The sequence below is a fragment of the Raphanus sativus genome, chromosome 1, assembly GCF_000801105.2.
Source record: "Raphanus sativus cultivar WK10039 chromosome 1, ASM80110v3, whole genome shotgun sequence".
NCBI lineage: Eukaryota > Viridiplantae > Streptophyta > Magnoliopsida > Brassicales > Brassicaceae > Raphanus > Raphanus sativus.
Window position 1 is genome coordinate 15,880,767 of NC_079511.1, and position 13,755 is coordinate 15,894,521.

Consider the following 13,755-nt stretch of genomic DNA (forward strand, 5'->3'; position numbering starts at 1 on the left):
GTCAAGGATGATGGGTATGTGAGTTTTGATGTTGGTAACACCAAACGCTCGATCATGAGCAGGTAGCGGAGCAGGAGCAGCCATTGAGAGAAGAAAGAAAAGAGAGATCGAAGAGAAGATAGAAACGAGAAAGAGATCTAGATGAGAGAGCACCTATGCTCTGATACCATGAAAGTTGGTAAATCTCTAATGATCAGAGTTGTTATATTCATAAGGTATATATACCCAAGGTTGTTACAAGAATATCGTAACTACAAAATCTACAAAAATATTGTGACTTATCTATAACAGAATATCATATTCTATCAATCCCATGATGAAAAACTAAACTTGAAATGAAAATAGCAGACACATGAATCCGAAAAGACAGATTCGTCAAATGGGAAAGTGAGGCAGAGATATCTCATAGATAGTGAAAAAGATTACTGAATACCTCATGTTTAGTGGATGAAGCCTGGAGAAGAAGAACCCTAGAGAAGAGAGAAAGAACTCAAACGGTGAACGCTAAGATTAAATTTTTCGTTTACTTGTTTTGAACGGAAGAGAAAGAGACTCTCTCTTTAATCGCTTAAAATAAATGAGATTTCAGAAGGATTGATTGCACAGAGATGGAGTTATGTGTCAATTGATCGACGTTTGAAGAAGAGGAAACGACAAAGCTAAGAGGAGATTCTCGATGTAAAAAACAGCGTTTAAGTTTTTTTTTTTTTGACTTGGGTTTATGGGCCGAAATTTAAACGTTTCGTTTATGTTTTACGAAGTGGAATGCGGTTGAAGCCCAACCGAGTTAATTGATGCATTCCATGTGGCCGAAAATTCAACTCCTATTGGACGATTTAATAATCTGATGTGGACAGGCTGAGAGTTGATCTTATTTAGCTTTTAGTATAGTATATATAGATTATACTTGAACCAAGTAAGAACAGTAGATATGGGATTTCTTCTTTCAGATAAAGATATGACAGATTCATAAAAAGAGTTTTTGCCAAAACTAACATAAAACTTGATTTTAACTCCAAATCTATACCCAAACTTGAATCAAATTCAAAAGTAATCTAAAGGCCTTATGAAACTAATGTACAGTCCCTTAGACAATCTACATGTGCAAATATATCAGGTATTCCAGGGGCATAATACACATAATACACATGGACTTCACCTACATTAAATTTCATTAACCTGCTCAAATGATTATGAAAAATGATATACATTATATAGAATAAAAATCATGTGCCTACACATGAAAAAATGAATCCAAGGAATAATGATATTGTTTACCTTTTATTTGTTTGTATATGATCAGCAAACAGTGCTCTGAGAAGTAAGTTATCCCATCATTGAGATATGATTCAACAATCGAGCCAGTCGCAAATATTTTGTTCTTGTCTTTCTCTTTTAATTTTTTGAAATTTCTTTCCAAAACATACATTCACCTAAATTGCACATGTCCTCCTAGTTCAGCTTTGTAGGGGAGATGTATAGGCAAGTGTTCAATGACATAGAAAAATGATGGTGAAAAGATCTTCTCCAAATTGTAGATGATCAAAAAATGTTCTGTTTTAGAATTTGGACTCGGTATTTCTGAAAAGTTCTCGAGCAAAGGTAATGGAAAAATCCTCCAATCCTTACAATATTCAAAATTTAGATCTTAATAATACACACTATAATCATATATAAAGTTATATTATTTCAAATAAATAATTAGCACATGATAAAGAAAGATGGACTTTCTGTCTAGGAGTTCTAAAAAGATAAATAGAACGTGCCGGCCCATAAGAACATGGCAGTCATGACACTATATCAGTACAACTAGCTAAGTCTGAAGCATATTCATCTCGGAATTTAACTGCGTTTTTCACACATTCCAATAACTTTTTCTTTCGTCTCCGTCCAATGTGTAGGGAGGAAATGGAGCTTGGCCATCACCATCAATAGTGTTATATCCAATCGCTTTATTTGTCTTTAGATTTATCCTTCACGCTCATAAAAGTATTCGTGATGTTGTCAAAAACAATTTTCTCTATATCAATCACATCAAGGTTATGGCGTTAGGTCCTTCTAGTATAAAAACTTCCAAAATATGTTTTCCTTATGCGAGTTATGGTATTTCCTATAGCCAGACTTCTTATTTTCATGACCGTTTCCACCGCACATAGACGTTTTTGGTGGATTGACACCAGTCAAAAAATCAGGTGATAAATCATTTAAGGATTGTTTTCCCTTCAAAAAGTCGTTTCTATTCTTCCTTAGTAGATGACCATAAGGAAGAAATCTTCGGTGAGAATAAAACCAACCTTTCTTCTTTCCATTAGGCAGATAAAAAATCTTTGTATCTTCCACACAGATTAAACAAGCCAATTTATCATGGGTCGTACATCTTGATAGCATGGCATATCCCGAAAATTCAATAATCGACCACATCATCATGGCTTTTACATTAAAAAATTGATTTAAAGACATATTGTATGCTTCAACTCCAGTTGACCAAAATTCTTTTAACTCTGCAATAAAACCTTTAAGGAAGATATCAAGACTCTCGCAGATGATTTGGCCAAAAAATCAGAATTGTAAGGAACATGCACTATGTATTCATGTAGGGCTGGGCAAAAAATCCGAACCCGAAAACCCGAATCGAACCCGATCCGAAAAAGTAGCACCAAACCCAAACCAAAATTGATTAAATATCTGAACGGGTTCAAAATTTTGGTATTTAAAAAACTGAAACCGAACCCGATCCGAACCGAAGTATTTCGGGTACCCAAATGTATCAGAAATAGATTTATATACTTAAATATATAAATTATTTTTAGATATAATGTATATTAAAAATATTCAAAATATATAAGATACCTTTAAGTTTTCTAAAATACTCGAAAAATATATGAAAATAGTAAAAAGTAAATGTTTAAAATAGCTAAAGTATACTAAAAACACCAAAAATAGTTAAATATATATTGATTCTCTATCCAAATATTCAAAGAAAACCAATATATATGTTAAATTTAGGTATTTTGACATATTTGTTATTAAAATTTATATGTAATATATTATCTTTTTTATAGGTTTTGAAAATTTAAAGTATATAATGAATTTTAAAATTTTAAAAATAATTTGAATGGGTTATCCGAACCCGAACCGAACCCGCAAAGATCCGAACCGACATTTATAAATACCCGAATGGGGCTGAAATCTTTGACCCCGAAAACTCGAAACCCGAATGGACTGAACCGAAACCCGAATGGGTATCCGAACGCCCACCCCTATATTCATGCATATAATGAGGGATAGATTATATGGATTCAAGATCACATGCCACAAAAACGACTATGAGACATCCTAAATCGATTGAATCCATCTGTACATAATCCAAGATAAACATTACGAGGTTCTTCGGACCAGGGATGTATATCTTGAAAGTGTTTCCACTCCGCTGCATCAGACAGATGATACATTTCTCCCTCCTTTCATTGGTGCTCCACATGCCATCCCATTGCCGCTGCAGTCTTCTTTCTTTGGTACATTCGCTTCAACCAGCCAGTTATAGGTAGATATCACATCTGACTATATGGTACTTCGGTTCTATGTTGTTTGTCCCTAGGTTTTTCTGCACGAAAAAATTAACACTTTTCTCACCCTTCTTCTCTCCAAAAAATCATACAATTGTTAAAATTACAAACATTAATTGTATAATATGGAAACCCTAAATTGCGCATCAAATTTTGTCTCTTGCGCACCTTCATCGTCATACCATCAGGTTTGTGTATTTATCGGTTTCTTAGTTCACACATCTGGAAAGGAAACCCATAAAGATACTGATGCTCTCAGCAGTGTGCTTTGCAGTTCCCCAGAGTTACCAACAAAGGCTCATGGTTCACCTCTGATTCCATGAGGCTATGTAGAAGGCAAGCTTTGTTTACTAGTTTCATATGCATGCTGCGAAGTTCAACAAGACCTGTATCCTAACCATGTTTGCCATTTTCCATCTATCCCATTAGGAAAGAGCCCTTAGTTTGGAGTTTGGGTATCTTTGCAAGCTCCGGTTAAGTCTCACATAGTGGTTTAACATGAACCACAATACTCATTACTCATCTTTTCAATTTTCAACTTTTCTCTATGCATCACGTGCTTTAGAGAGAAAGGTCTAGAGCCATATTCTTTAGGAAATGTCTATCTAGAAAGCTAGAACCGAAAAGAGTATTATGTTCAGAAAAAGGCACATAATAGCCATGTTCGGGTAGCTAACGCGGCGTCACCGTCCGACAACCAAAAACTAACAAACATGACAGAGAATTTAATTACGGCGGCGGCTGTGCTACTTGATCTTTTCTGTGTCTCCATGACCGCTGTAAATATTAGCGGCTTCCATGCGGTGCTGATATGTCACTGGAGTCAAATATTAATATCTTTTCTTTTTTTCTAACTTATTGTTGAGCTGGCATTTTAAATTTCTTTATATTTTCTTTGTTGCGGGACGTTGAAGCGGCCTTGGCTACAGGAACAAGGCTAATATTCTCTGTGGCTAAGCTGAGGAGCTATAGCCACACTAAAACTAACTTTTTAAGATCATGTTTAAGATTTATATTCTCAACCCTACTGATGGAATGTGGGTCATTGCATTTGCATGTTTACTTTTGCTTCTTGGGGAGATATTTTGGTTCCATTTAGGTTCTTCTCTTAACATCAACAATAACAGTTGGCCAACCAACCATGGTTAGGATTCAGTTAAGCGGTACTTCTCTCTTTCAGTCTTTCCTTCTATTGCTTCACGAAAAAAAATAAACTCTAAAGACTTTTTTATGTATTTGTTGTTTATCTTGTTAGCGTGTGGTTATGTAAGAGAAAAAAAAACCATTCATTCTCCATCCGCGGTGGACGGGAAGAAACTGAAGTAGTATGGTCGCAATATTTCACTTGATATGATGTAAAATATAATCCTCTTCTATTGACTTGTGACAATGTCTCATAACATGTATTCCTTAACATTCATACCTTTATGTGTAGAGGTAATTACTACTCCATATCATCTGACAGAACAGAGAACACAGTTCTTAAATAAGGCACTATACCCATGATCCAAACACACAGATTTGTCCATTCACATCAACAAATGTAACAAAGAAGGCGGCAGCTCAATCACACAGAATTAACCTGGTTTCTATTGTACAACGCTATAACTTTTTCCGCATTTCACTAAATAATATGAACACAATCAACAAATCATACATACACAAACGTAGGTCCTAGTCTCCTAGATACACAATCAACAGTTCTGCAGAGTATGTCAAACTGCAGTCTCTCTATATCAGAATTGCAGAGAGAGGAAAATACATATGAGAAAGAATAACAGACCAATCAATGAAGGTGATAGTAAGAACTTGAATGTGGAAGAGGATAAGAGAGCTTTGTTAATCAAGAACGTGTGCACTCAATGCCCTGACAAATGGCCAACCAAACACCAAGCAGAGTCAAACAAATAGCTGCGTCAATGACAAGAACAATCTTCACTTGACGCCGCCATTTCTTTTCAATGCTCTGCGAGCCACTAGATCGATCCCTTCTTGGAACATAAGTTGCTGCTGCTGCAGCTGCAGATGAGGAGGCATTAGAAGAACACTCAGTAGATTTCCGTTGTTCCTCTAACTCAACGCCTCTCAGAGTGTTCCCTTTCTTCCTCTCTTGCTTGTTTGATCTCCCCAAAAGCGGGGCTTTGGTGGAATTAGCACCATCAATGGAAGGTGATGATAACGGGAGACAAGTTAGATGATGGTTAGTCTCAGCAACACGCTGTATGAGTCTTCGAACAAGCTGGTCTTGAACATTGCTGAAACTGATACTCCCGGAGAAACTTCCTCTCGAATTCTTCTTTAACTCATCCCTTAGATTCTCAAGAAACCCAAGAAGGGTAGATCTCTTGAAAACCTCATCAGCAATGGCGAAGTACACGAGCCCATCTTCGATCAAGAACCCGAAAGTCCTCTTGCTTCTGGTTTCGAAGTACCACTTGTGAAAAGGCGGAGTCTTTTCCAGACACAAGGCAGCGAGACTTTCGTTACGGTGGTCTCCGCCGTTGTTGTAACCGTACAGAATCTGGTTGCCTCTTGAGACACAACAATAGTGGACTGTGTTTTGGATTGAACCCATTTTCGATTAGGGCAGAAGGCAAGAGTTCTCCGTGCAAGGAGATGACAGTAAGTTTTAAAGATACCTTATCTTTGCCAAGAAACAAGGAAAGGAATCTTTGTTAAGACCAAACAAGAGATGAAAGTGAAAGCATTAAAGCAAGAGACAGAGAGGACAATACAAGCTTTGTATTCAGACCACGTCTCCCTCTCCTAAATTCTTGATTGATTTAGTCTCCCTCTCACCCACCTTTGACTCTTCTCTTTCTTTATTACCTTATCTGTATCCAATGGTTAAGATCAAACCCTTTTTGAATTTTTTTTTTTGAATTATACAGAGATATCTGGCCCCACAGAAGTGGTCCAGTCTAGTCACGTGTTGGGTCTTATATCTCTGGCGATGCCGAAATGTTAATTCCCCAGTGAAAAACATTTTACCTGAGCTAGAAACCCGAGTTATTTAGTGTATTTTGTGATAAACCATATGTTATTCAGTGCAAAAAAAAAAAAAAAAAAAACAACCATATGTTATTATTACTCTTTGTTTTAGCGCGCTGAGCAAACACAGAGTCAAGCTTCTGTGGAGAGCGAGGTCATTTTTCAAATATTACCCTATTTTGATTCGATCCCAATCATCCATCAGACCAAGTGTCCGCTTCTTCTATGGGATCAAAGCTCTAATGAATGTTTACAAGTTACAAACTTTACAGGACCCAACACAAGCTTATAATATTTAACCAAGCCTACAATTACAACAACCACTTGATGTCCCCAAGCTGTTTGGTTCCTCCTCTCGCATTTCTTCCTTAAAGCTCTCTGCTCCTGGATTACACTCACGTTGTCGCTCTTGGTCATCATTTCTGTGGTCGTCTGGCTGAGGTTCCGGTTCACTTGATACTCCTCCATCAGGGGTCCCAAGACTGGGAAGAACAGGAGGATCTTCTTCTTGGCTTTGATGAGATTGGGTTGGGATAAGAGTGAGACGGCAAAGAGGGCAAGTGGTATGTGAAGTGAGCCAAAGATCAATGCAGTCCATGTGAAAAGTATGTCCACATGCCGGGATCTGTTGAAGCTTGTCATCTGCTTGATAGTCACCAAGGCACACTGAACATCTGTAAATTCCAAAATTCCAATTTTGTTTATTTCTTGGTTCTAGTTTGTCTCTCATTAACAAGGCTTAAGACCAATGATCTACACCACTTGGGATAACTAATGGTTTCAGCCTATTAGGGAGTATGAGAACTTGAGATCTCTCTCTCGCTCTCTCTCTCTTTCTTCCAAATAAGACTACACACAATTGTCCAGAATCTATACCACAGACATAACCTCCTACAATTATCTGATCATGGAAGCAACTGTTGTCCCATTTCAACCTCCATTTATTTAATTCACTAGCCTAACCTTTTAAACGTTCTATCACTACCCTTGTTCCAAATTTTCTGTACAAAGACTTTGAGAATTAATGAAAAAAGAAGGATTAATTTAAAACTCACTGAGAATCCATTACAAAGAAGCTCTCTTTGTAGACGACAATGGGAAGCATCTCTCTCAGCTCTTTGCTTAACCCTAACTCAGCCTGTTCATGTTAAAAAACCCACGGGGCCAGTTACTACAGAACTAAAACCCCATCAAACCACAATTCAAGATATTACCGTGGAGATGGAGGTTCCGGGGAGGAAAGTAGTTCGCATTCCGAGGGAAGACAAATCGGCGCTGCCACGACGGAGGTAAATGACGTAGAAGACGAAGAGGATGATGAATGTGAAGCAGATTGGGACAGAGAATATGAAAGCTTGGTATAGTTTCAGCTCCGGCGAGTTCACGGAAGTGGTTGAATTGCTGTAAGAAGAAGACATCACGCACACAACTCAATGTCCGAAAGTTAGCAATAGAGTGAAGAAAGAAGAGATGGCTGAGATTGGAGATCGGAAATTGAAAAAAGAAATAAAATAATGTGGTTTTTGTGATGTGGCAGAGTTTCTCAGGTGAAGCATTCAGACGGCAACTAACTGTCTGTTTCCTTTCTTCATCTTTTATTTTATTTTTTTGTCAGAATCATTATTATAGGATTCTTAATTAGGAGGAAAATATTAGATATAAAATAGGGGATTAGGCGCATTAATGATCTGATTAAGAAAGTTTTTAGTTAATTTTCCCTTTGGTTTTTGGCAGATAATAAAGAGATGATTAAGAGTGAGCCAAGTAAACAAGAAAACGTTACACCGATCATAGTCCACATATTCTTCTTCTTTTGGCCCTTACCCACAAAGCCATCACCAACTTGTCGACTTCATGTCTTCCTTGCTTTGCAACCAAATGGAGACGCGTACCAGATTGTTTTCTATTTGTTTATTTTCTTAGATCTAAAAGACAAAACAAAAAAAGAAAGATGTTTGAAGGTTTATTTTATATGGGAAGACATCCCATGTTCTTGTACCAAATATCATCAATATTAAAGCTATTTCAGTTCTAGTCTAATAATTGAACCATATAGACAACATCACATAAACATAAGCACAACACAAGCTCAAGCTTTGCAGGAACCAAGAACCTTCTTGGTCTCTGTTGACTTAAGCGACCCTTTCCTTTGACTTGAAGTCTGAGTGAATACTCGTGGGTGACTTTGCGGTCGGAGAAACAGAGCTGAATTTACGGACAAGGATTTTGAAACATGGTAGAAACAGGATGTACAGTCCAACGACCACAAATGGGGTCGCTACGAGCCACCCTAGTAGCTGCAAAAAAAAAAAGGGTTCATGTGCTTTGAATCGATATATATCCAAAATCTACACCGCTTAGCTTAACAGTAGAAGAACCTTACCGCATTACCAATGCTTAAAAAGACTTCTCTGGAAGCTTGGCCTGTGAAAACCTTCTTTAGAGCATCGGTCGTTAGAGGAAAATGAGGTCCACCGGTTAGTTTTTCGCCAAGCCGTAAGAAAGGCACCATAAGACTTCAATGTGGAAAAGACATGTAAACCAAAATTATAAATAAAAGGACTCTCACTTCGATACTTTCAGAACTAATAGAAAACAGTGCTTTAACTTCTCTCTGTATTGACTGTCATTACCTTAGTTCAATAGGAGTGGCAAGGAAGTTAAACAACATGACAGTTGGAGCATGACAAAGAGATCCAAGCGACGCAATAGCTACTCCACACAGCAACACGGTAACACCTATTAAAGAAAAAAGCAAAGACCCCATCTACTTTTAGACCACAAAAACACTATCAAATTATCTTATGACAAGTAGGTAGAAGAACGCACCACAGATTGGAAATACTCCATGGTAACGCCCAATGCAGCAGAGAAAGCCAGCTGCTTTGGCTCAGCACCTCTAAAGAAACACCCCAAAAAGGGAAAAAGACCAAAAAGCTTCGTTTTACTTTCTTAAAACAACGTAACTGTTCGATTTGGTATTATAGTGTGGAGATGTACCAAATAAGAAACCAAAGACTAATATATTTGATTCCATCTCTCAAGTAACCAACTCTAAGATACAACAGTTTAACTTGGAAAGAGAGGAACATATGATACGAAGAGAGTAGAACAAAACCTGCGCAGGATCTGGACAAGAGGTTCGGTGATTTTCTTTTCGAACCAAACTTTCAATCTAACTTTGGAGATCGCCATCACGATTACTCTTTGGATAAAGATTTGATAATGTTCTCTCAGTTAAGTAAAACCTGAACAAACTCTAATGTCCCAAATCCGCTTTCCTTGTTTAACCTGTGTGCCTCCACCGCTTACACGCAACCACCAGTCTTTGGTTTCTTATTTGCCTTCATTGGATTGAAAATTGGACCGGACCTTTATAAATCCAAAAACTATACGGGTTGAATATGTTGGGCTTTAATTGGATTAGGAATTGGGCTTTTGTGAATCCAAAAACTCGCACGTAATTAGCAGACTGGGTTACATTTTTTAGTTTGTAGAGATACAACTAAAATAATGTCTACAACAATGTCTTGTTGTATAGTATACAAAGTCCCTGCTACTATGCTAAACATTAGTAAACCAACATTCTAGACCTAATGAATTACCAAAAAATAAAAAATCGAAAATTAATCGAAATTTATGTTAAAATTAATTTAGAGTTAATTTGCTCAATATGTACAAATAAGTTACATATTTACAAGGATTAAAAGTTGCATTGAAAAATAGAAAATGTAGGTGTAAAATGACTCAGATAATCTTTATTATTAAACGAAATTACTCTAAATAGATAAGGTATGTCTATGGTTTGGATTAGCTTATAACTGTCTATTATAATTTGTTTAATATTTTATAAGCAATATATAATTGGTATACAAGATGATTTTCATATACTCATGCACGGATACAAACATTTATGAAATAAGTAAATTAAAAGAATTATATATTTTCTTTTGTTTGTTTGTAACTATTAGGTTGTTTTGTAATTTATATGTATGATAGATAAAATAATTATATTAAATATCATCATGTTACCATCTTAATTATATATGTGATTTATAAATATTATATTGCATATTAATTCAAATAATTATTTTTGGTATATTGAGTTACTTTTATTCTCTTAAAATAAGCAATGATTTTTCTTTATTTTATTCATGAGTAAGTAATCCTTTGATGTAAATATAACTATAATAAAATTATTATTTTTGAATAAAGATATCTATATTATTTTCAATTTATTTTGTCAATTATATCTTCAAAAGTTTATATATATATATATATATATATGTTTCTTTTTGCTTATGTTTCTAAAAAATACAAATAATAAAAAATCGTTTATATGTAGAATCTATTTAATTTCTGTTATATATATACTTACCTTTTTATTATTTATGTGTTTTTGTAAAAAAATGATATTTAAGTTAAAAAACCTTATTAATGTTTAATAAAAAGTAAATAAAATAATATATATTAAAGTTATTATATTCAAATTTAAAAAATATTATTTTTTATAAGAATATTTTTAAAATAATTTAATATCTTCAATTTTTTTTTGCGAAGGAGCGCTATATATACACATATAGTAAAAGTTATATATTTTCCCTTTTTATTTGTGGTTTTTTGAGAAGAGATTCCAAGTAAAACCTGAACAACGATTTGGAGATCGCCATCACGATTTTTCTTAGGACAAAGAGATTCCAAGTAAAACCTGAACAACGCAAAGTCCCAAAGCGGCTTCTCTTGTTTAGATCTTTATGGGCCTGGCCTCGGTGGAGTTCCTAATTAGGCCTATTAGAGCCCAAATTGCTAATGCGGGTCGACCCGGTCGAAGATATTTATTAATTTCCCCCATCTGGTTCTGTTACAACTTACAAGTCACACTTCCCGGCTAGTTTCAAATTTCGTCGGCTTTTGAAATTTTCCGCAGAGGTGAGAGCGGTCTCGTACGAAGAAGATCTGATTCAAATTTATTCTGATGATTTCATCTGTTCCTCCTCTCTAATATTTTGAATCGAATCTGATGATTAGGTTGAATCGTAATCGGAAAGTGAAGCAGAGATGGAGTCTCGCATGACTGGTATAATAAACCTCCTTCTTCTTCTTCGCTTTTGATTTTGTTCTTCCGTTTCTAGCTGACAGTTCATGTGGATTCGAGCGATGTTAGATGTTGAGGATCACGTCGAGGAACAGAGGATGATGCCGAGTATCAAAAGCAGTCTCTACCAGAAAGCTCTCGCTCATGGTTAGCTCTCTCTCTCTCTCTCTCTCTCTCTCTCTCTGATACTTATGCTAACTGGAAGTAATTTGGTTTGTGATTCTTTAGATTTGAGCGTTTTCTGCAGTAAACTTCTTCTGTGTGACGTTTCTAGTTTTGTTTCATGTGTCCTTTCTCAGATTAGGTGTTTGTGATTACATTCCTTTGTTAGAGTTAGTTTTTTTTTTTCTGGATCTGCAATTTGTACACTCACTCTGTTCTTATTGTGAAGGATCGTCTGAGAAGAAGAGACTTGAAGATGAGATGACGAAGACGAAAGGTATATTCGTTCGCCTTTTCTGATGCAATAGTTTACTCCTTATTTCAAAACAGGAATGCGTTTCTTAGATCTTGGTTTGGCTGATTTACTCAGCTTCGGCTTCATAAGCACTTTTTTTTTTTTTTAATGAGATCTTATATGATTGTTCTACCGTTTATTGCCATTAATGTCAGTTTAGTTTGTTTCTGGATCTGCATTTTGTACTCAGCTTCTCTTTTTGATGAGATTTATTATCTGATTATTCGAGTGTTTATAAGCATTCAGAACCGATTATGTCAACCTAGTTTGCGTCTGGATCTGCGCTTTGTATTCACCTTAAAGCACACTCTTTTTTGAGGTCAGAGTAGTAGTCTTTTGATAAAGTTAGTTTGTTCTTGATCTGTTTTTTTCTTTTTTTTGCTCATGGAGTAGATGTTGAGGATCCAGTGGCAAAGGTCTCCGCTGAGGAACAGATGAAGCAGATTACCATGGAGAAAGATCTCGCTCATGGTTAGTTTTCGGATTCAGAACGGACAGTTATTATTCAGAACGGACCGTTATTATTTAACATCTCTCTTGGTTTTACTTGGTGGGAACTTATGCTAATTTGGAATTCCACAGATTTTGAGGATGGCAATCTCAAGCTAGTTGGTGATGACGATGAGGTACTCTTGTCTCTCCTCTCGATGATTTTTTTGTTACTTGAGATTCCCGTGATAAATGTCTATTCTTTGTCATGGCCAGGGAGAGGCTCTCAAGCTTTTGTTTGAAGATGAGGAGGACAAAAAAGCTAAAGAATTGGCCAAACTTTTCTTCTACTTATCGACGGCGGAGGAGGAGTGGACCGGCGGAGTAGGAGGAGATCCTTTTGGCGCTAACTGCTGGTTCGATTGAGAGACGGAGAAGGTATGTTTCTTTTTTTCTTTTTTTTTTTCTAATCTCTCTAAAGGAAGCTGAAAAAACATTTAATAATTTTGTGTTTTTTTTTCAGGAGAAGATCTTATAAGAAAAACACGGTGGAGGATATACTAGATTTTACGTATACTAGATTTTGACCCACCCTTAAAAGGGCGGGTATACTTTTGGTTGAAATTTAATTTTTGATATTTGTTTTTTCTTTCTGATTATATTTGTATCTGTTTTTGTTATCATATTTGTGTATAAATTTTAATCAAAATATATTTATTAAATAATAGCAATTTAAAATTGATCCGGTATACGCAAGGCTAAGGCTGGGTTACGGGTCGAACTCGCCCGCTGACCCACCAACCCGCGGATTTTCAGTTTTATTTTGGTTAAAAAATATGATCCGCACAACCCGCAAATAAATAATTTGGTACCCGCTCCGCTTAATTTTATGGTTATCTGCGGGTTATATATATTTTAAAAATCATAATTTAATTTAATTATTATAAAATATATATTTATAATAAAACTTATAAATGATTTAAATTTTAAATTATTATTTTTAAATTCCTGTATTTTTTAAAAAGTATTTAAAAAGGACGGATATATTTTTTGTTTAATATTTTTAAGAAATATAATTTTTATAAAATCCAAGCTGTAACCAGCGACAAACAACAAAATATCGTCCATTCAACAAACTGTCACATTTCAGTTCGGAATCTTTTGAAAAAGGTTGTGCAACTGTTTAATTGACCAGCCAGTTATTATCTGCGTATTCT

The 13,755-nt window shown here is 35.6% G+C and overlaps 4 protein-coding genes across 4 annotated transcripts; 1 reads left to right on the plus strand and 3 right to left on the minus strand.

The window, feature by feature from the left end:
- Positions 1 to 5,069: 5,069 nt before the first annotated feature.
- Positions 5,070 to 6,387, minus strand: LOC108812389 (phytolongin Phyl1.2). The gene has a single exon (XM_018584643.2). The coding sequence runs from the start codon at positions 6,139 to 6,141 to the stop codon at positions 5,410 to 5,412; it is 732 nt and encodes a 243-aa protein (XP_018440145.1). The 5' UTR covers positions 6,142 to 6,387; the 3' UTR covers positions 5,070 to 5,409.
- A 242-nt stretch (positions 6,388 to 6,629) lies between these two features.
- Positions 6,630 to 8,370, minus strand: LOC108812399 (RING-H2 finger protein ATL58). Its single transcript, XM_018584654.2, has 3 exons — positions 7,772 to 8,370; positions 7,613 to 7,695; positions 6,630 to 7,231 (listed from the first exon to the last, which is right to left on the minus strand). Exons 1-3 carry the CDS (start codon positions 7,973 to 7,975, stop codon positions 6,853 to 6,855), a joined length of 666 nt encoding a protein of 221 aa, XP_018440156.1. The 5' UTR covers positions 7,976 to 8,370; the 3' UTR covers positions 6,630 to 6,852.
- A 139-nt stretch (positions 8,371 to 8,509) lies between these two features.
- LOC108812409 (uncharacterized) lies at positions 8,510 to 9,888 on the minus strand. The gene is given in 6 exon segments (XM_018584665.2): positions 8,510 to 8,854; positions 8,941 to 9,073; positions 9,191 to 9,296; positions 9,387 to 9,407; positions 9,410 to 9,456; positions 9,676 to 9,888. Coding segments are annotated over 6 exon segments (549 nt in total). The 5' UTR covers positions 9,753 to 9,888; the 3' UTR covers positions 8,510 to 8,689.
- A 1,529-nt stretch (positions 9,889 to 11,417) lies between these two features.
- On the plus strand, positions 11,418 to 13,185 carry LOC108860211 (uncharacterized). The gene is made up of 8 exons (XM_018634117.2): positions 11,418 to 11,486; positions 11,586 to 11,634; positions 11,722 to 11,799; positions 12,044 to 12,091; positions 12,503 to 12,580; positions 12,692 to 12,735; positions 12,815 to 12,976; positions 13,062 to 13,185. Exons 2-7 carry the CDS (start codon positions 11,616 to 11,618, stop codon positions 12,962 to 12,964), a joined length of 417 nt encoding a protein of 138 aa, XP_018489619.1. The 5' UTR covers positions 11,418 to 11,486; positions 11,586 to 11,615; the 3' UTR covers positions 12,965 to 12,976; positions 13,062 to 13,185.
- The last annotated feature ends 570 nt before the right edge of the window (positions 13,186 to 13,755 follow it).